The sequence below is a fragment of the Bufo gargarizans genome, chromosome 4 (genome assembly GCF_014858855.1).
Source record: "Bufo gargarizans isolate SCDJY-AF-19 chromosome 4, ASM1485885v1, whole genome shotgun sequence".
In the NCBI taxonomy this organism is placed as follows: Eukaryota; Metazoa; Chordata; class Amphibia; order Anura; family Bufonidae; genus Bufo; species Bufo gargarizans.
In genome coordinates this window covers 109,970,018-109,992,573 of record NC_058083.1, presented here as the reverse complement: position 1 = coordinate 109,992,573, position 22,556 = coordinate 109,970,018, and the positions used below count along the sequence as shown (strand labels likewise).

Sequence of the window (22,556 nt, the reverse complement as noted above, 5' to 3'; positions counted from 1 at the left end):
GCAGACTGCTCAATGAGATGAAGAAGAATCCTAGAGTGTCAGCTAAAGACTTAGCATATGCCAGAGACTTTTGTAACATCAAACCAATAACACTAAACAAGAATGAATTTCATGGGAGGATACCACAGAGGAAGCCACTGCTGCACGTTTACAGTTTGCACAAGAGCCACCTGGCAAAATGTTCTGTGGACAGATGAAACCAAAGTTGAGTTGTTTGGAAGAAACACAACACTATATGTGGCGAAAAAGAGGCACAGCACACCAACATCAAAACCTCATCCCAACTGTGAAGTATGGTGGTGGGGGATCATGGTTTGGGGCTGCTTTGCTGCGTCAATCCCTGGACGGATTGCTATCATCGAAGGAAAAATCAATTACTAAGTTTATCAAGACATAGGAGAACTTAAGGTCATCTGTCCACCAGCTGAAGCTCAACAGAAGATGGGTGTTGCAACAGGACAACGACTCAAAGCATAGAAGTATGGCTTAAACAGAAAAAAATACGCCTCCTGGAATGGCCCAGTCAGAGTCCTGACCTCAACCCGATTGAGATGCTGTGGCATGACCTCAAGAAAGCGATTCACACCAGACATCCCAAGAATATTGCTGAACTGAAACAGTTCTGTAAAGAGGCATGGTCAAGAATTACTCCTGACCGTTGTGCACGTCTGATCTGAAACTACAGGAAACGTTTGGTTGAAGTTATTGCTGCCAAAGGAGGTTCAACCAGTTATTAAATCCAAGGGTTCACATACTTTTTCCACCTGCACTGTGAATGTTTACATGGTGTGTTTAATAAAAACATGGTAAGATTTAATTATTTGTGTGTTATTAGTTAAGCAGACTGTGATTGTCTATTGTTGTGACTTAGATGAAGATCAGATCACATTTTATGACCAATTTGTGCAGAAATCCGTATCATTCCAAAGGGTTCACATAGTTTTTCTTGCAACTGTATGTACAATTGGTTACTAAAGAGGTCCAGGGACTTATAGACTCTACGAATGATTCAGAATGTGAAATCACAAGAGAAGAGGGCGATTCGCACCTTAATGGAGGACAAAAGTCTGATTTTGGAACCTGCGGACAAAGGGGGTTCCATAGTCTTGATGGACAGAGCGAAGTACGTAGGGGAGGTTATGCGCCAGCTATCAGATACTGAAATGTTAGAATCCCTACATGGGGGATCCTGTTTTTCAGATTAATGAAAAAAATCATGAAGGTGGTAGGCCATTATGTGGTTCTAGGTGTTATAGATGACCAGATGCGCAATTTTCTGCTAAATCAATCACCAGTTACCCTGGTATTCTATGTTCTCCCAAAAGTGGGCGTTTCTCAGTCTAAAAGAGGCTGCTACCCTCAATATACATTTTCTTGTAGTATATATTGAGGGTAGCGCCTCTTTTAGACTGAGCAACGCCCATCTGCCTGGGACTTCTGAGCAGAGTATAAATGTAGCTGGTTCCTACACTGCCCTTAAAATGTGTAGGCTTAGGTAAGTTTAAGAGAGGCGGTATATTAGTGTTAGGTACCAATCTACAGAAACCACCTTGATGCCTGGTAGATGGGCCCAGCGCACGTTTAATCAAAAATGTGCGCAAAGAGCTATTTTTCCATTTATAGTCGGTATAATACCACTTCAATTTAGAATGATCCGCATTTCTCAGCTCTATTGTTTCTATGTGAAATGTTGAGCAGCCATTTTATTATCAATCATTTGAAGAGACACATGTATATAACACTTGTTTATACCGGGAGAATGTCCTCATTTGGAAAAGATTTATAGATGACATATTTTGCGTATCCCTCCTGGCTTTCTTTGACCATTTGAATACTGCCTGCGAAGGTTAGAGATTCACTTTAGTCTATGATGTGAATATGGTAGGTTTATTGGACACTAGAGTAATAAAGGAATCAGCATGGTCGCCTGTCCACAGATCTCCATAGAAAAGAGACTGCTAGGAATAGCATTCTCCATTTCACTAGTGCTCACCCACCATCTTTGAAAAAGGCTATACCCAAGTCTCAATACCAAAGGGTTAAACGCGTAGTCACAGACCCAGAGACACAAATACTGAGACTGGAGATGATGACAAAAAGATTTCAGGAGAGGGGATGTCCCACATCTATTTTAGATTAAGCCAAAAAAGAACTAGATGGATCAACACACTCTCCTACTAATGGAAAATCACCAAGAGTGACATACATACATTTCATCCCTACAATGTGGGTTTTGACAAAATAATCCGGAGTCACTGGCACTTATTGACGAAGACCTATCCAGGAGTGGAGGAATTCAAAAATCCACCACTAATATGTAACAAAAGAAACACGAGTAATAGAGTTAAAGTTGGTTCATGCCGATTTGGGCAGCAGAAAAGAAACATTGAGACAAAGTGTGTTATCCACACAGAGAAAGGGCACGTTTCTGTACCTCCATTGTCTCCAATGTTCTCACATAATAAAAGGCCCTGTGTTTCATCATCCTCATACAGAACGGTCTTTTGAAGTGAAAGGTTTTTTCACTTGAGAATCTACTAATGCAGTGATGCCCAACCTACGGCCCGCGGGCCAAATGCGGCCCGCGAAGCTGTGTCATGCGGCCGGCGCAGTAACAGGACTTTATCAGCACAGGGCTCGCTGCGAGCGGCACAGGTAGCAAAGCAATGCTGCTTGTGCCTGCAATCTCCCTCCCACCCCTTCAAGAGCTTCCACCCAAACATCCCCACACCCCTCCCTAGATCCCCCTGTAAGTGTCATCCACAGATATCCCCCCCCCCCCCCCCACCCAGAGCCGCTTCCTAGCAAATTTATTCACTGCACTTGCCTCTGTGAAATTGAAGAGAAGCGCCGTAATCTCGCACTGGCAGAGGCATCGAAGTGCACATGCACCGTCTTCCTGGCCTCTGCCAGTGCGTCTGTGCGAGATTACGGCGCTTCTCTTCAATTTCACAGAGGCAAGTGCAGTGAATAAATTAGCTAGGAAGCGGCTCTGGGTGGGGAGGATATCTGTGGATGACACTTACAGAGGGGATCTAGGGAGGGGTGTGGGGATGTTTGGGTGGAAGCTCTGGAAGGGGTGGGAGGTCCGATAGGTGTGTGGGGGTGGGAGATCTGGGAAGGGGGGGGCCCATCAATTTTTTTGCTATGGGGCCCAGTCATTTCTAGCTACGCCCCTGATTGGTAAGATTGGGTGGGCACTGGAGCTATAGAGCGTCCTGCTGTAGGAGAAGCCGGCAGGAGATGAAACGAGGAGGGGCCAGCTCCTGGTGGTGTCTGACTAAAGCCTAAAGACCAGACATCAAGGTAGACCTGCAGAAGAAGGTGACAGCGAAGTATGTGATGTATACATGTGTGTAATGTATGTAGTGCAGTGTGTGATCATTACATACTGCACTACATACATTACACACATGTATATATCACATGCCCCCTCACAGTAATAATGCCAAGATATGTGCTCTCTTCACAGTAGTAATGCTCACACATGCCCCCTCACAGTAGTTATGCCCTGATATGTGCCCTCCTCACAGTAGTTATACTCTATGTGCCCCCTCACAGTAGTTATGCCAGATATGTGCCCTCTTCACAGTAGTAATGCTCACCCGTGCCCCCTCACAGCGTTTGCATTTCTTTCTGGCAAAGCTACCTGGTTCTGGCCCGCAAAATTTATACCAAGTCTAGTGCGGCCCTCAGACGAAAAATGGTTGGCCACCACTGTACTAATGTAATCTGTCTTATAAAATGCTCGTGCGGTTTATTATACACTGGAGAGACGATGCAGACAGTCAGAGATCGTATTTGTAAGCACAAATCGACCATTGGGACAAAGAACTCAATGCTACCCCGCCCTCACCATTTTGACGAACATAAACGCCCTTTAGCACAACTGAGATTTCAGGTGCTAGAACAAAAAAAAAGACCAAGGAGAGGGGGTGACATTAAGAAGCTTTTACTGCGCAGGGAGGCATATTGGATCCATGTACTAGATACATTACATCCTAGGGGCCTCAATAGGGACTATGAAATTATACATTTCTGACTTCTCGCTTTTCTTTGCCCATGTTCTCTGATGATTTTCTTTTTATATTATATTTCCATAGACCTCTGCTTCTTATTGAAGGATCCGAGTGGTGCCATATTAATATCTTTTGTTCATAAGTGGAATACTTTGTTTTAGAAGTGGAATATTATGTTGTTTTTTGATGTTTATCTTGTGTTATTCTCATGCTATTTTGTTTTGAAGTGGATTAATTACCACCTGATGATTACCGCCCAGTTTGGGCATTTGACGTCATAACATGTAGCTTAATCAACTTCCGATATATATCGTGTTCATATGTATAAGGATGTACCTGTTGATGAAGACATATAGCTGAAACGCGTCCTGGTTGTTGGGACATATGACTGAAAGAAATAAAGTATATACAGTCGCATGGTGCTGGAATAATGCAGATATATTTTTGTAATCGCTGCTGTACGCTCTTCATGTAATACTAGGGCCATTCATCATTACACTTAGTGCAGCGATGTTTTTGGTTGTGCAACCAGTTTGTAAGCACTCAGGGGCGAACTGGCCAAATTTCCCGGTGGTCCAATGCCCAGGGGGCTGCCTGAATCCTCCTCATTGCTGCTGACTGAATACTTCACAATATAATGCTCTCAGCAGTAATTAATGCTAGGAGCATCAGGTACTTATGTGCCTGGCTGATGGCCACAGGTGCCTTCCTGAATTCAACTGTAGTATCGCCATCCTCAGGACAATGATACGGTTTCATACAGCAGTATTTTGTGCTGCATTGTAGTATCTGGTTCTGCTCGAGTAGCATTTTGTGCTACACTATGGTATTTTCGGCTTCGCCTACTTGTGTTGCGCAGTCTTTTGTCAGTTTGTACCTACCTACCACATAGGGGCCTCTTTTATTTTTTTATTTTTTCCAGAGCCACCTTAAGCTCCCAGTCCTGTAAGAATTAGCTAGTCCTCTTTATGTCCTGTATTTAATCTACAAAGAATGAATATGCTTGCCAGATGAACAAGAGAACAAAACAAATGTATTTTATAAAATGTTTTATTATAAAAACAAAAAAAAAACACAAAAAACAAAAAGCGTCTGATCTGACGGCAAAACGTGACACACACACACACCACACTGTTAGAGCCCAATCTTCTTAGGTGCAGCTCTGAGTGCTGTGGTTCCTCACCTGGAGGTCCAACCTGACATGCTGCTGCCTGAGCTGGTAAAAAGTCATGTGCACGACGCTCTGACTACCTGCTGCTGCTACAGCGTAAGTGGGACGCGGTCATTTCCAGGTACAGCACTATCATCCTGAATAAGCAATTCTAGACCCATCTCCTTGTGACACGGAACTGGGACATCCCACATACACAAAATGCTTTAGAGTCTCAATAAAAAAATAAATTGCACAACGAGCTTCTTGATTTGTCTGGTACTGTCCTATCAATCTCTAAGCTACATAATAATTGAGACGTTTTACCATGTCAAACTGTACTTGCAGATGCAGTGATGAAACAGAGCAGCAGAGACTTATCTGTGGTCATCAAAGTAGAGAGGTTTCCATCTCCCAAGTACTAATCCATTTTGCCTGTGCCAGGTCATAGGAGCACAAGAGAGTAACGACCTGCAGGTCATTCCAGCATTGGAGAGAATTAAACAGACATGGTTATGGGGAGTCTTGTGCTACATATTCCAATATTGGGGCCAGCACTGGGCCAGTTTGAGTCACTGAGTGTGAAAAGAGATGATCTGAGTGATTTCTTTGAGATTGGTAGCAGAGGCAGCAATTCTGCACTCTGCCTGTCTGACCATACAAATGTCACCAGGCCTGGAGCCAGAAGGAGTAATGGTCTTGCAGATCTTTGGCTGAAGAGAAAAGTGAATGCCACCCAAATGGACCCCAGCAGACATGGCCAATGAGAGTTCTTCCTCTGGTCACTCGGTGACGGCGTTTCATGGCCGGTGCCAGCTGTGCCTTTGCATACTAAGAGAAGTTGCAGGGTCCCATGAAGTTGGGGAGAGGGGCAGACAAGCTCAGTGCCTCACGTGGGGCCATGCGATGTATGAATCCATCCCCAAGCAGTGGCTAGGCTAGTGTATCTGTATCTGTGAAAGGATGAAGAGCGGTAGTTATTATTTTATTGAAAATTTAAAAAAATCTTTATTTATTTTTCCTGGAACGGTTTCAACACAATTTTTCATAGTCTCAAATAGTATTAGACAATGAACAGTGAGTAAAGGAAATGGCAGAGGGTATGGTCCCATGGCGTGGCAGATGCTTGACTGTTTGCGTGATTAACAAACCATTTGAAAACCAACCAACCATCGACTGCAAGTCCCATACCCCATGGGACCGGACCCTTATTGCCTGAAGCTTATGTAATAACATGCAGTTTTGCCCGTTTCATCTGTGGTTGCTATGTGCTATGCACAGTGTGATCCTACTCATACGAGTCAATCCTTTGAACTTGAGGTATTGCAGAAATTCCAATGTGGGCAGTTTATACTATGCATGTATTCATCATGCTGCAAGAACTATGCATGTATTCATCAGTAAAACAACAGATGCAAGAACCAGATCGGCACTACACCACCCACACACTACAATCTCTGTTACAATCTGAGACTTGTAGTGCGCCAGGTATAACTCAGGTGGTGCTCTATACTGCTTCAGAATAGCACATATACATAGGAATCCAAACAGAGCAAAGGAATATCCGGATGGCACTCACCATTAAAATTCCTTATTGAATCAAATCCATAAAAAGTGTGACACACATACGGATGTGGGATAGCAGGTTTCTTCTCATGGATTGGCACGACTAGGGGTTCCTGTCTTCTAATTGTATACTTAGTTGGAGTTTATTAAGGAAACCATTATACTGAGGTATTCCGTCTTTATTTATGGGAAAAACCTCTCAACATAATTTAAGTTATGGATAAAGGTAAGTGTAGATTCCCAGTAACCTACCTGATGTGATCTTCAAGGTTTGCTTGGGACTTTCTTTTCTAAGAAGAAATAAAAATATGAGCATTTTTTTATTTTCACTCTCATACTCTGAGGGTTTGGTGCCACTTCTCTCATAGATATTCCACTTCACGAGAGAGAAATGTCTCCTATCATATTCCGTTTTTTTCCCCTTACCTAAATAGATTGGTAATTCTGTACTGTTAAAGGGGGTTTTCTGGACTATAGATATTGATTACTTATACTTAAAAGAGTTCATCAATATCAGATCTGTGTGGGCAGTGCTAGGTGTGTGGGACCCCCACCGATCACTTATTCAAAGGACAGGTGATCAATATCTATAGCCCCAAAACCCCTTTAATTTCCTAATATTTTATAGTGGTCTGAGCTCGGAGTCTTTGATAAAGAACTCTCAATGGAGTCAGGCTGCAGTTTTGACCAGGGGCTGGGGAGAGCAGGACTACCATACCTTTTGTGGAGCTTTTATTATCAGGAGTAGTTTTAATATGAAGTTTTATTCTGCCAGGTTCTGCTCCAGCAAGTGCCTAGGAGGCAGAGCTTCACTGTGAAGTGCTGTCTGCATATAGCAGCTTCACAGCCCCTCCCCTCTACGTGACAGCTGTAGTGATCTCCTCGTTGAATGCTACAGCTGTCGCTCAGAGCAGAGTGGAGGACATGTGAAACGGCTCAACGCGCAAAAGATTTCAGTGATTCTCTGTCTTTAGTGCACTTGTAGGAGTGGAATCTGGCAGAATAAAAGTTCATATTTAACTACTCCTTATGATAAAAGCTGCACAGAAGATATATTTATGTTTATGCTCTCCCCCAGCCCAACCATTTGTCAAAACTGCAGACATCCTCCCTTTAAGTGAAAAAAATAAATAAAATATCTGGCTACCTGCAGCCATTACTAAAAGCATTCTAGAAGCTTGGTGGATGCATACTTAGGGCCCCAACCCCCACAAGTTTGGTCTAAGTTTACTGAAAAAAACACCATAAAAAACAAATGCAACGTTCTTTACAAAACCAGTGTTCGAATGGCATTTTTTTCTAGCATTTCCCTATTAGAGAAGGAAATGTCAAAATGTGAGAAAAAAAAAACCATGCTGCGTTTATACTTAGTCATATGGCTAACATCTACAGCTAGTGGGACACATTTACTAAGGGACTTGCGACACTTCTAGATGTAAAAAGAGTCACAAGTCCCCTTTTCCGTTAGGCCATGCCATATTTTGTCGCACAACTGGCTTTGCGCCATGTACGCCAGTTGGGCATGACAGGGTCAGGGGCTGGGCTGGGAAAATTTACTCCATGCACAAGGACTGCCACATTAGTTTTCACCTCTGTGCTGCCATTAGATGCAGCTAAGACGGCATAAAAAAAAAAAATGGTCTCTCTCTCCAAATTGGGCCCTTAACGCGTGTCTCAGTTGCAGGTATCTAAAGAAAAAGTTGCGGGGCAGCCCGAATTTCTCCTGCATCTGCGAGAAGGAGCACAAGGTCCCTTCGACATATAAGTCTCGCAGGATGAGTACACCATGGCGCTTCCACATAGTTTCTCCCTCCAGTTCTTTTCCCATTCACTTCTATGGGGAGAGCACTTGGTTTTGGCCGGACCGGAGTCCTCCATACATCACTTTGCAGGGCTCCGTTCTCGATATAGGTGAGGATGGGACCCTGACCTATCAGACAATCCTAGCGATATGCCCCCACTGTCTCAGATAATAATACCCCTTTAAGCTACTTTTGTTGCTAATTTTTGTAAACAAAAATACAGTGCGGACACTGACTAAAAAATGCTTTCACCCCCCAACAAAAAAAAAATGCAACAAATTGACAACACAAGCCCTCCCCCAGAAAAATAAGAGGGACATTATTAGGACTGCAATAATACATGCCAGTCTTTTTCCCCTGCTGGCATTGTATGTGCTACAATTATTAAGAAGTTCATGCCTCTTAATTGTGGCACATCTGTGCAGGTCCGTGTGCCAGAATAAAAGTCTACGCCAAGAAGGGAGCTGGTGTAGATTTCTGCTATAATTCATGGCAGTTTCCTGGCGTAGATTATAATAAATGTGTTGGGCCAGATATTACCGTCCCACCCCTCCCACTCTTTGAAAAAGTGGCGAGCTAGGCTTAAACCTCCAAAACATCGGAGAGTTTTGCACAAACATTGTGTGCACCAAACTCTGCAACTTTTTGATGTCTGTTTTCCAGCAGACAGGGGATGATAAATGTCCCCCTAATCTTGTCTAAAATGTAGACGATGTAAACTTAAACAAGTGCTGTTTTACAGGCTAGGGCAGCGCTAAAGCCCGCCTATTAATGCCGATGACGTCACTAGCAACACTGCTAGGTGGAAGCCTCGGCCTAGCTTACCCATGGAGAGCTCGGTACGTCATCGGATCTCCCCAAAAAAACTTTGCCCTGCGCCTAAAAGATAGGACTCCTCACCCATTACTTGCTGGGGTATTCAGATATTTCATTTTCCTTTTTAGCTCTGAAATAAAAGGGTGTCCTGAGACTTTTGATTCACCCTGTATATTCACTAATTGACCTTTAATATGTTCCAAGCCATGAAGCTCAGTGTGTACAGCTTAAAATCCTCTCGTTTTATTTATCATTCATTATAGTCTGACACATTGGTACATTTTACATCCATACAGCATATAGCTTAAAAATGGAGTAAAAAACCGTTTAGCTATATACCTGTCCCTTACCCTCTTACTTTAAAAAAAAAACTGAAAACGGGAACAATTATTTTATATGGGGACATATTAGACCAATGATCAGTATTTCCACTCTCGTTAGACCTAAATCCCTTGGGGGCATAGGCCTACCGGATTTTAAATTACAAGCTTTCCATGTCTTGTTTTGCCCAGGAAAAGAACTACGAGATTTTATCTCATTGGTACAGGTACCCGGTTCGGTAACATAGAATATTTCCCATGGTCCCTGGAACATGCTGGAGCTGTGGAAAGGAAAGTGGTACAATGCTACGTGTGGTGGGGTTGTGGCTTCATTAAGCCTTTTTAGGATAAGGTCTTCACACTTTTCCTAGCTCTCTCAGGGAAGACAGTCGCAAGTTCTCCTCATGTGGTGCTCTTCTCCATCCTCCCTGGCTCCATCGCTACTCAAAAGAAGAGCCTTTTGCATCACTGCAGCTAGGACAGTGATACCTAGACACTGGCAAACGACACATGTCCCCTCTGCAGAAGTTCATGGTGATCCCTCTAGATTTTTTATGCTTTGGCAGGAGTAGTTTAAGTTTCAAGACTGTCCTGTCTTTCATACCTTTTTTCAACTAAGTAGCATACTGTGCTTGAATCAGCCATACTTTAGTGATATTTCGTTAGCAATAACATTTATCTTATCTATATATTTTATTTATATATAACTATTTTCATTTTCCTGATTCTTTTCTCCTTTCTATACTTTCCTCATTTTTCTTCTTTGTGATACGTAATTGGTTACTTCTCGATGATGACTCCATCATTGATATACCTTTGGTTTGCGTGTACGTGCTGATGATGTTCCTTTTCTTACTGAATGATTACATCTTTATAGATTCAACAGCTCTACTTGAAAAATTGATTAAACATAATGGATGATCGATAAAACAAGGATTTTTAGCTACTGGATTATATGCGCTGGAGTTCAGTGTATGGATTTAGCGGCAGGAGACTGGGAATTCAGCGCACAACGTATGGTGAACTGGTCATTTATTTCTTTTTTATACTATTTTCCAAGCACTGTATAATCTTGTACTGTATATAATCTCCTAAGGAAAACCACACGGTACTGATGAGCGTGTTGCAGCAGTTACTGTTTAGATTTTACCCACTTGGTCGGCCTCTGGCAGTGCCTTCACAGATCTCTCTGGAGCATACATCATGTTGTATCTTATACACCCGCCTGTACCTGAAAAGATAAAATGGTAGAAAACATGCTGTATCTAGGTTCATATCAGGGTTTAAATCTTAAAAGGATTGCAGATTTTTCAATATATTTACACTAGTTTTGGAAAAACTGCAATGTACACAACTAAGAAAGTGTTGGAAAGCATGCCAGGTCTGACTTCGCATTATATTAAGACAATAACAGATTTATGAACAAGGTGGGATTTATAGTCTGTTCTCAATGCTGTGCCCACTCCATACTAGGCCGGTGCCGGCTGCGTTATATAGCTGACACGCACTCACAGTAACTGGGGTTGGACTAGTCAACAGCAACTTTGGCTTCTAAGAGGTTAGATAGAGGGAGGGGGCTCCCTCTGTTTTCTGATCAGACCCCCACAAAGAAATTGCGGACTTCCAATCAGTTGCTATGGCAGCCTAGAGCCTGCCATAGCAAGCTGCATATTAAGCCAGTAAAAGTCCCAAGGACTGCAATAGTTTACTGTTGTAGTCTATGGTGTAAGCAATAAAGCAATCACATATTCAAGCCCAACAAGAGGACTAAAAATAAAGTTTCAAATACAAAAAAGCAAAATATAAAAAATTCTACCCACCCCATTTCCCAATTTTACATATAAAAATAAAGAAAAAAACATAATAAAAATTTTGTCTCAAAATATTTAACCTCTTAAAATATACACAGTTGAATCCTATTATTATGACTACTTCCTGCTTTCGACTGAAAAAACTCCAATTTTTGTGGCAGTATTGGAATTGGACCTCTGCTGATTGGCAAAGGGTTGCGTTTTTCCAATGAGCCCCTTTTCTGCTTCATCTAACAGATGGACTTTGGCGTGTTAAGCGAGAAACATCAGAAAACAAACACCTGCAACCATTGCTGGAAGAACACAAGCTGGTGGTGGCAGAGTTATGGTCTGGGGAATGTTTTTGTGGCATTCTCTGGGCTCGCTCATCCATGTGGATGGCACTCTCAACCGACTTGAGTATGAATCCATCCTTGCAGATGACGGGCACCCAAACATGCTGATTGTGTTCCCTGGGGTGGATGATGTGTGACATGTGACACGGATAGAAATGTCTGACACTGATTGGAAGAGCATGACTAAGACTTTCAAGTACTGCCCTGGCCCCCTAATTCCCCATACTTAAACCCTATTGAGCATCTGTGGGACCACCTCGATCGTTGTGTTCACTGTATGGATCCTCTCCCTAACCACCCTCCACCAGTTGTGGGATGCAGTCAGCATGGCTCCAGATACCTGTGACAAACTATCAGGACTCCCAGCCCCGCTAGCTGCTGTCCGTGCTGCACATGGCAGTTACTGTGGGATATTAGTCTAGACCAGGGATGCCCAACCTGCGGCCCTGCAAATGTTGCAAAACTACAACTCCCAGTATGCCTTCACAGCCTACAGCTATCAGTCTACAGCAGGGCATTGTGGGAATTGTAGTTTTACAACAGCTGGAGGGCCGCAGGTTGGGCATCCCTGGTCTAGACTATGTATTTATCATGAATGGTGACCGCTGTAAAGAAGAAAAACATAAAATAAAGATAGCCGATTCACTGGACTTTGTGATTAAAAAGTCAGAAGTATCCCAAAATAGAACCAATAAAAACTGCAGCTCACCAAAAAAAAAAAAAAAATCCCTCACAAACTCAAAAACATGTTTCTTTCAAAGTTTTTTTTAAAGTAGTAAAGCATAATAAAAACTACATCAATTTTGTACTGCCATTTTTTTTTCAATTTCACCCCAAAGTGAATTTATTTCTCATTTTTCACAACAAATTATGATGCAATAAAAAAAAGCCTTCAAACGGCTATTTGAATAAAAAATTTAAAAGTTACAGCTTTTGGAAGGCTCTACAGAGCTCTAGTTAGGACACGGAAACCAGATCAACCCTGGGCTATGGTTCTTAGGCTCCACCAAGCAGGTGTCTATTATCTAAAAATGCTTTTTACCTCATCTTGTGCTAGCCACAGTCACTGGACACTCTGGTGAGCATAGGCCTCTCAATGGTTGCAGAAATCTCAGATCAGATACTGCTGGGGGTTTCATTTCTCCTTATCCTGCACGTTGGGGCAGCTTCCACTATCACTGTGTTTCTAATTTATATTGATGTGACATATGAGCAACTGTAGAGTTTTAAGCAGTACCAAAAATGTTCACATTTGTCTGGTTTGTCCAATAAAAGATCTGCATTGGACCTTGGTGTATTGCAGAATTTGTAATATGTTTTCTTTTACATCATGTGGACAGCTGGGTGCATGTGAGTTGCTGAGATGGCACCAGGATGCACTATAACAAGAAGACAAGCCATGGAAGCATGAGGGTAATGTTTTGCTTGGGCCCTTGATGTTACTTTGACACCACCCACCTAAATATTGCTGCAAACCCTTTCATGACAACAGTGGTCCCTAATGGCAGTGGTCTCTTTCAGCACGATAAAGTGCCCTGTCAAATTGCATACTTTTTCAGGAATGACCTGGAGAACATGATGAAGTTCAAGGTGCTGACTTTTCCTCCAAACTCACCAGATTTCAATCTGATTATCCCTGAGATGTGCTGGAAAAGTGAGTCGGACCCATTGAGTCTGTATCTCACAACTTAGAGAACTTAAAGGATCTGCTGCTAACATCTTGATGCCAGATACTATGGGACACCTGCAGAGAACTTTGTGGAGTTGATACTTTAATAGGTCACAGCTTTTTTTTGCTCCAGGAGGGGCTACTACACAAAATTAGGGTTTCATGTTGTGGCGGATTGTTAGGCCTCTTTCACACGGGCGTCATGTTTTTTGCCCGGATAAGAGGCGGGTGCGTTGCGGGAAAATGCGCGATTTTTCCGCGCGAGTGCAAAACAGTGTAATGCGTTTTGCACTCGCGTGAGAAAAATCACGCATGTTTGGTACCCAGACCCGAACTTCTTCACAGAAGTTCGGGCTTGGGATTGATGTTCTGAAGATTGTATTATTTTCCCTTATAACATGGTTATAAGGGAAAATAATAGCATTCTGACTACAGAATGCTTAGTATAATAGTGCTGGAAGGGTTAAAAATAATAAAAAAAGTTAACTCACCTTCTCCTCTTGTTAGCGTAGATCCCGGTCTGTTCTTTAGCTGTGGACTGAATGACCTGAGGTGATGTCAGATCACATGCTCCAATCACATGGTCCATCACCATGGTGATGGAGCATGTGATCTGACGTCATCAAAGGTCCTTCAGCCACAGCTAAAGAACAGACCGGCCTCTACGCGAACAAGAGGAGAAGGTGAGTTAACTTTTTTATTATTTTTAACCCTTCCAGCACTATTATACTAAGCATTCTGTATTCAGAATGCTATTATTTTCCCTTATAACCATGTTATAAGGGAAAATAATACAGTGAATAGACTGTCACCTAGAACCCATGCGTGAAAATCGCACCGCATCCGCACTTGCTTGCGGATGCATGCGATTTTCACGCAACCCCATTCATTTCTATAGGGCCTGCGTTACGTGAAAAACGCACAAAGAGGAGCATGCTGCGATTTTCACGCAACGCATAAGTGATGCGTGAAAATCACCGCTCGTGTGCACAGCCCCATAGAAATGAATGGGTCAGGATTCAGTGCGGGTGCAATGCGTTCACCGCACGCATCGCACCCGCACGGAAAACTCGCCCGTGTGAAAGGGGCCTTATAGTTGTCCAGTGGAAATGGTCTATACTTTCATTTCAGATCATTTCAAGAAAATTGAAGTGGTTAGTGCTGATTCTATGGAAACCCTTTTATGATGTTTGGCAACCTTGTGAAACCAATATGGATGATCATGCACTTCAGAGTGTCCTCTCTACCTTCTTATGACCTGTCACCCTTGCATTTAGGCCCTGTGGCTCTTCACCCTGTCTTTGACATTTGTAACTTTCGTGTATGTCCATCCTTCTGCCACTCAATCTTCCCTGCACAGTTAGGTCCTAATAGGTTCTCCCCGTTTTGTTCAATTTTTCTTTCCACATATTCACTTATGTTTAGCATTGTGATTGTACACCGATTCTGAACTTGCAGCATGGCTGGTGGACTCCTGCATGGGTAACCCCTCGTCCCTATGGTCATTTGGACCATTTCACACTACTGTTATTTTCTGATGACTTCTAATAAAACTGTTTGAAACTAAACAAAACTGTAAATTCTGGAGCATAAAGAGCAGAGAGCTGAGTAAATACTGGCATGATAAATCTCTTTGATCAGTGGAACATTCACATTTGTTAGTTATTCATGTAGTGTGCAGAGTCTCCTGCCAATTCAGACCAAAGGCTCTGGAGAGAATCCCCTCTCCCCGCGCTGTGCTTTTAATGGAACAGTCCGTTCCGCACCTTCCATGTGATGACAGGAGGGTGCAATGATGTAGTTGGGGTTAACTACTTACAGGTGGTGGCATACTCCTCCCTCCCACACAGGATGTGACAGCGTTTCCGAGTAGAGTCTGGTGCAGGCAAAGGATTCTTTTCTGCAGGCTGAAGAGCAAAGGTGTCACCCTCTGTAACAGCTCGCACGCTTATATATTCCAATAAACAAGACCACAGCCCACACGCTCGCGCTGCGGCTGCAGCAGCCAAATGACTCATTCCGTCTCTGGTGACCCATACAACAATACTATTCACATTGTGTAACATTGCGGCCCTCACTGCTGGACCTCGCGGCAGGAGTTGACGGATTCAATGACCGTATATGCAGCAGCTGGAGGTTGATACTGAAGGGGTGAAGTCAATCATCACAATACTCTCAATAAAAAAAACTTGAAGTAATTTATTCACACAGCTGCAGTTATATTAAGCAGCGGAGCCACGAATGGACAGTGCGGTGACAAAGTCCAGATACATGGGAAACTGGGCTGTAAAATCTACGCAACTTATTTGCTTGCTTTCTGTCTGCAGTCTACCTGTATTGTCCCTTTCTGTCTGCAGTCTACCTGTATTGTCCCTTTCTGTCTGCAGTCTACCTGTATTGCCCCTTTCTGTCTGCAGTCTACCTGTGTTGCCCCTTTCTGTCTGCAGTCTACCTGTATTGCCCCTTTCTGTCTGCAGTCTACCTGTATTGCCCCTTTCTGTCTGCAGTCTACCTGTATTGCCCCTTTCTGTCTGCAGTCTACCTGTATTGCCCCTTTCTGTCTGCAGTCTACCTGTATTGCCCCTTTCTGTCTGCAGTCTACCTGTATTGTCCCTTTCTGTCTGCAGTCTACCTGTATTGTCCCTTTCTGTCTGCAGTCTACCTGTATTGTCCCTTTCTGTCTGCAGTCTACCTGTATTGCCCCTTTCTGTCTGCAGTCTACCTGTATTGTCCCTTTCTGTCTGCAGTCTACCTGTATTGTCCCTTTCTGTCTGCAGTCTACCTGTATTGTCCCTTTCTGTCTGCAGTCTACCTGTATTGTCCCTTTCTGTCTGCAGTCTACCTGTATTGCCCCTTTCTGTCTGCAGTCTACCCGTATTGTCCCTTTCTGTCTGCAGTCTACCCGTATTGTCCCTTTCTGTCTGCAGTCTACCCGTATTGTCCCTTTCTGTCTGCAGTCTACCCGTATTGCCCCTTTCTGTCTGCAGTCTACCCGTATTGTCCCTTTCTGTCTGCAGTCTACCTGTATTGTCCCTTTCTGTCTGCAGTCTACCTGTATTGTCCCTTTCTGTCTGCAGTCTACCTGTATTGCCCCTTTCTGTCTGCAGTCTACCTGTATTGTCCCTTTCTGTCTGCAGTCTACCTGTATTGTCCCTTTCTGTCTGCAGTCTACCTGTATTGTCCCTTTCTGTCTGCAGTCTACCTGTATTGTCCCTTTCTGTCTGCAGTCTACCTGTATTGCCCCTTTCTGTCTGCAGTCTACCCGTATTGTCCCTTTCTGTCTGCAGTCTACCCGTATTGTCCCTTTCTGTCTGCAGTCTACCTGTATTGTCCCTTTCTGTCTGCAGTCTACCTGTATTGTCCCTTTCTGTTGTACTGCATGAAGAAGTAAAGCAAAAAGAAAGTTCTAGCATTTTTACTCCCCCATCATGCTCTACGATTTCTTCTGTTGCTTTCTTATCAGCACTGCCTTTACTTCCTTTGACAGGTTCATATAAGTAGTTGTCACTTTAATAAATCTATTTCAGCATCACCAGCTTTACATACTAAAACTAGACTGTGCCCTCCATAAGGGTGAATGTCTCTGTATACATACCTAACTGGCACTGCTGCCCTTTGAATCCTGGTGGGCAGTCACAGATTTCTCCATTCACACAGGTTCCTCCATTATTGCATGGTGTTTCCAAGCAGCCTCCACGGGTACCTGTGAGACAATAGGCACATATACTATGTGTAAGCTGCCCATGACATAAGCTATAAATTTGACCCAAGGACTAAAGAGATTGTCCAGTTTAGAAAAGCCAGAGTAGAGGGGTCCTTTTTCAGGGGCTTGCTCTCTTGGCCACAGTGGAGAGCGACTACGCGGTGCATCCATCACGCTGGAGGTCCTTTTCTGCCTTAGACAGACAACCTACTGATTATGTTTCAATTACCATGTGGTGGTGCTGTAGGAAAACATGAACACTTGCTGCCAGGTTCTCCACAAATAACAGCTGATCGGTGAGGGCCCCAGCAGGGGAACACTTTAGGATCAGTTTACTATCAAGAGAGCCTTCTATCAAGTAGGAATTATCCAACGTGGAGAACACCCCAAGTATAATGCCAACAGCAAACCCATGGTGCAAGCGAAGGCTCGGGTCATTTTGGACGTCACCAGTTGTCTTTGCAATCTGTAAATCAGCATCATAAATGGTTGTAACAAGAAAAAAGAACAGAAAAACACCGGAAGTTAATTCAGACCCGTAGGGATCACAATGTATCCCAAAGGAATGAAGAGTTCGGGCGCCGACAGGGGTGATTGGGATAAAGGAAAAAAAGGAGAAAGGAAAGGTGAGGCAGCTCTAAAAAGTGTCTGTGACTACAGACACTTGACAGGATAGTAAATAAATGTGCAGGGTGATATTCTACAGTGTTGAGTGGTCAATCACTTGTAGTATAGACCCCCAAGACAAAACTGAAAATAAAGGAAAAAAAGAGCGCCAGACCTTGTATCAAGTACAATAGGAAAGTGGAATGGGAGTGGAAAAACACCACTAGACAGTAATGACTTGTATATCGCACAACAATGTGTCGTAAAGCAATAGCGTGGGGTCGAGATAGTGGGTGCTCCGGGTAGGGGACCCTGGGTATACACCGCTATGTTAGAAGACCTACTAAAACCCTATAGTTAAATAATGGTGTGGTTAATAAAGATGGAATTAATAAAATGGTAAGAATAATATAAATAGTAAAAGTGTGAAGTGCCTAAGCAGGACAAAATCACACGAAATAAATGAATAAATAACTGAATAAATAAATAACACTCACTTCACTGGGGGGTAGTCATCAGGATAAGCATAAAACACCTGTGACTTGAACCCCCCCGGCCAGGATCGCATGTAGAGTCGTAGTGATGGAAGGCAGCAAAAAGTCCAGTGCTTCTGATCAATCACCTTTAATGTGTATATGTGGCTCGACGCGTTTCGGGGACAACAAATCCCCTTCTTCAGGAGCATTACTCTACATGCGATCCTGGCCGGGGGTGTTCAAGTCACAGGTGTTTTATGCTTATCCTGATGACTACCCCCCAGTGAAGTGTTATTTATTTATTCAGTTATTTATTCATTTATTTTGTGTGATTTTGTCCTGCTTGGGCACTTCACACTTTTACTATTTATATTATTCTTACCATTTTATTAATTCCATCTTTATTAACCACACCATTATTTAACTATAGGGTTTTAGTAGGTCTTCTAACATAGCGGTGTATACCCAGGGTCCCCTACCCGGAGCACCCACTATCTCGACCCCACGCTATTGCTTTACGACACATTGTTGTGCGATATACAAGTCATTACTGTGTAGTGGTGTTTTTCCACTCCCATTCCACTTTCCTATTGTACTTGATACGAGGTCTGGCGCTCTTTTTTTCCTTTTTTCCTTTTTTTTCAGTTTTGTCTTGGGGGTCTATACTACAAGTGATTGACCACTCAACACTGTAGAATATCACCCTGCACATTTATGTAACAAGAAAAACCTAGGGAAGGATTCTGTCCACAAATAAATGTAGTGGTCTAACCAATTTCTCATAGTGCAATGGTGGTAGGGTTCCCATAGAGACACTGAAATGCCAGCCTGTTACATACCACCTCTGTTGCTTTGCTCTGGGTCTTGCAGTTGCAGTGCTTGTCTTATGGGGATGGAGGACTCGTCAGTATTTTCCACTCTGATAGGAGCTTCAGGTTCTGAAAAAGAAAGGGATTAGAAAATGTTTTTTTCATATGTACTGTGGAAAGGTCACTGGTTCTGCACAGAATTCTAGTCACCTTTAGTGATGTTGATGGACCTGTTGGTATGATGACTAAATCGAGCAGTGATACGTCTTCGCCCATCTGTCAGCTCTGTAAACCTATAAATGTGAAGAACGGAGAAATGTCATAGACTATAAGTCACACTAATGTTTAGTAACAGGTGATATATGTTACCTGTGGGCTTGTGGAGTCTCAGCTGGAGGAGGACCCCTCTCTGTTAGCATGCGTATTTCTGGTGGAGTCTGTGGTGGAGGTCTGTTCCTTAAAATCCTAGGAGATGTCCATCTGGGCTCTGGTGCTCCCTCCCTCTGCACTGTAGAATATACAGAAAACAGTATAGAAACATAGAATGTGCCGGCAGATAAGAACCATTTGGCCCATCTAGTCTGCCCAATATACTGAATACTATGGATAGCCCCTGGCCCTATCTTATATGAAGGATGGCCTTATGCCTATCCCATGCATGCTTAAACTCCTCCACTGTATTTGCAGCTGCCACTTCTGCAGGAAGGCTATTCCATGCATCCACTACTCTCTCAGTAAAGTAATACTTCCTGATATTACTTTGAAACCTTTGCCCCTCTAATTTAAAACTGTGTCCTCTTGTAGCAGTTTTTCTTCTTTTAAATATTCTTTCCTCTTTTACCTTGTTGATTCCCTTTATGTATTTAAAAGTTTCTATCATATCCCCTCTGTCTCGTCTTTCTTCCAAGCTATACATGTTAAGGTCCTTTAATCTTTCCTGGTAAGTTTTATCCCGCAATCCATGTACCAGTTTAGTAGCTCTTCTCTGGGCAAGAGGTCCTTCAGAGTACAGCATTATTGCCTTCTCTCATAATATCATGCTTACATGTCTGTATCCTTAGAGTCTTTGGGTCACTATTCACAGGACCTTGAGGACTATTACGCAGGGCAGTCACAGTAATCCGGTATCTCTGACCGGGCTGTAGGTCTCTCACAGTATATGATGTCATCTTCCCATTAGGTATGTATCGACTCTTGGTGCTGTGGTTGTGTGTTACGTTAAATATGTATCCATCCACAGAGCCGTCAGGGGGTAGATCCCAATTTAAGTGCACAGTGCTTGTAGTGACCAGTACTGCTGAGAAGTTACTGGGAGGAAGTGGACCTGGAGTGTGAGAACAACATATACTGTGCATAAGCGCTCCTGACACATTCTCTTAAATTCCATAACATTTTAACCTTTTTTTTGTTCCAACACTCAGCAAACCCCACTTTATATTGTCTTACGTGTCCAAGTTATCAGGGGTACACTGGGCAGGCTCTCTGAAGATGGGTTCCCAGGGTCAGAACTGCTCAAAGTACTGATTTGAATGGAATATTTTTCACCAGGCTGTAAATCTCTGTGGAGATAAGAATATATCTCATTACTCATAGTAAACACCCAAGCATGTGGATCACTTGAGCAGAAGGATACCCATGGGTAGAATGTGCTAATGGAAAGCGCCCTAAATAGGTTTAGAAATCGGAGCATATGCAGTAGACAATCTAGGAAGTTAAAGATTTATGATGCTATAGCCATGACCCAAAGTGATGATTCCAGCTACCAATGGTATGATCTCCAAACTTTCAACATAATGAACTCAGCATGCTGATCCAGAAGACTAATGAAACACAACCAAGCATCTCCCAATTCACTACATGTTACACATTTCCATAGGCTAGTTGGAGAACTATGCATGCACATCAGTTGCCTAAGTTAAGAATAAAAAGGTGGGTACATGTCATCTGATACCTGCTAAATTAATAAATTTGGGTTTGGTGGCCATTAGGTTGCTGATCATAGACTTAGAGGGAATTATCCAAGTCCAAGCACCCCAACTTATACATATACCACTATTCTAAATACAGGAGATATTTTTAGGTAGATGACTTTGGATATTGCGGCCTGCATACAGTATGTGACCATACCTCTGACTAAGTGTAAATGCTGCTTTAAACGGGCAGAGAATCGGCCATTAATTGCTAACAAGCGTTCATAGGAACGGTTGTTAACGATTATGTGGCGGTGTAATGGCGCCGCTGATTACCCGATAAATGAGCAGGTAATATGATCATTTGTGCGGTCACCTAAATGATCATTTGCCGGCAGCAGATTGTAGCGTCTAAACACTCTCTGCTGCCGGCAAACAATGATTGTGTGTGGGGACGAGCGATCGTTCCTCTCCATACTGTAGAGGAGACATTGCATGTAAATGCATCGGTCTCCTTCACTGACGACAAGGCGCTTGCCGGGAAGGAACGATTCACACTCACCTAAATGTATATTCTCCTGCTGAGGGCTCTTGCTCTGCTTGCTGAATCCTTTCATTTGGGTGCTGCAAGGCCAGTCTGACATGCGCCACTGGCAAGTGTCTGTGTGGGTTGAGTGACCAAGAAACGGTAATGGAAAACTCTGTCACAGAACTGACTCGTGGTCTGTCCACTGTTGGTGGTCCTGTGGAGTCAAACATATTTTTTTATTATAGTAAGTATGTGCAGCAGTCTCAGATACATACATACATGACAGTTTAGCAAAAATGATGGAAAAGGGGCAAATTAACTGATAGAGTCTTACTTGTGCGGGCAGAGAGCGTAAGTGAGCGGCTTATATCATTGTGGCGTAGGTTGCGTTTCACACTGACAATCGTGATGTTATAAGGGCGCCCTGGGCTGAGGCCCCGCAACTCATGCTCTGTTTGACCTCTCTCCACAAAGTCTGTTCTTGAGGAGCCATCTGGAGCTATGTAGCTCACAGCAAAACCATCCGATAAATGTCCTGGCACTTCCTCGGGAGGTGTCCAAAAGACCCATACACTGTTCTCTCCCACAGCACCCAGCGACAAAGACAGAGGAGGCAGCAGATCTGTAGAAGGAAGAAGAGGAGGTAGGAGTAAACAATTAATACTATCTATACAAACAAATGCAGTAGACATGTATATGTGTCTTCAGGCATGTACAGTGCATCTGCAAAGTCTTCAGACCCTTAGGGATGGTATCGGACAGTTGATGAGCAGTGTCTGGTTTTCTTCAAACATGACTGCTTAGAATTGAGGCCAAAAAGTTCAATCTTGGTTTCAGAGGCTTTTTTCTCATCACTTTGTCCAGACTGGTGGAGTGCTGCAGTGATGTTTGACCTTCTGGAAGTTTTTCCCATCTGCACCCAGGATATTTGAAGCTCAGTCAGAGTGACCATTGGGTTCTAGGTCACCAAGGCCTTCTCCCCTGACTACTAAGTGGTGAGGCAGCCAGCTCGAAAGAGTCATGGTTGTTCCAAAC

At 43.2% G+C, this 22,556-nt stretch overlaps 1 protein-coding gene across 4 annotated transcripts in view; it reads right to left on the bottom strand.

Moving 5' to 3' along the window:
- Nucleotides 1–4,384: 4,384 nt before the first annotated feature.
- Nucleotides 4,385–22,556, bottom strand: part of SNED1 (sushi, nidogen and EGF like domains 1) — a 149,209-nt gene continuing 131,037 nt past the window's right edge. For 2 of the 4 annotated variants that reach the window (XM_044290710.1, XM_044290712.1), the window contains 12 exons: nucleotides 21,856–22,143; nucleotides 21,555–21,735; nucleotides 20,529–20,641; nucleotides 20,128–20,406; nucleotides 19,452–19,590; nucleotides 19,293–19,375; nucleotides 19,113–19,211; nucleotides 17,084–17,191; nucleotides 15,308–15,395; nucleotides 10,828–10,904; nucleotides 6,988–7,025; nucleotides 4,385–6,122 (listed from right to left, as the gene is read on the bottom strand). In XM_044290710.1, the coding sequence (XP_044146645.1) occupies nucleotides 7,000–7,025; nucleotides 10,828–10,904; nucleotides 15,308–15,395; nucleotides 17,084–17,191; nucleotides 19,113–19,211; nucleotides 19,293–19,375; nucleotides 19,452–19,590; nucleotides 20,128–20,406; nucleotides 20,529–20,641; nucleotides 21,555–21,735; nucleotides 21,856–22,143 (1,481 nt within the window). In that variant the 3' untranslated portion in view covers nucleotides 4,385–6,122; nucleotides 6,988–6,999. The remainder of the gene's footprint in view (nucleotides 6,123–6,987; nucleotides 7,026–10,827; nucleotides 10,905–15,307; nucleotides 15,396–17,083; nucleotides 17,192–19,112; nucleotides 19,212–19,292; nucleotides 19,376–19,451; nucleotides 19,591–20,127; nucleotides 20,407–20,528; nucleotides 20,642–21,554; nucleotides 21,736–21,855; nucleotides 22,144–22,556) is intronic. The other 2 variants (XM_044290709.1, XM_044290711.1) reach the window with 1 other exon arrangement.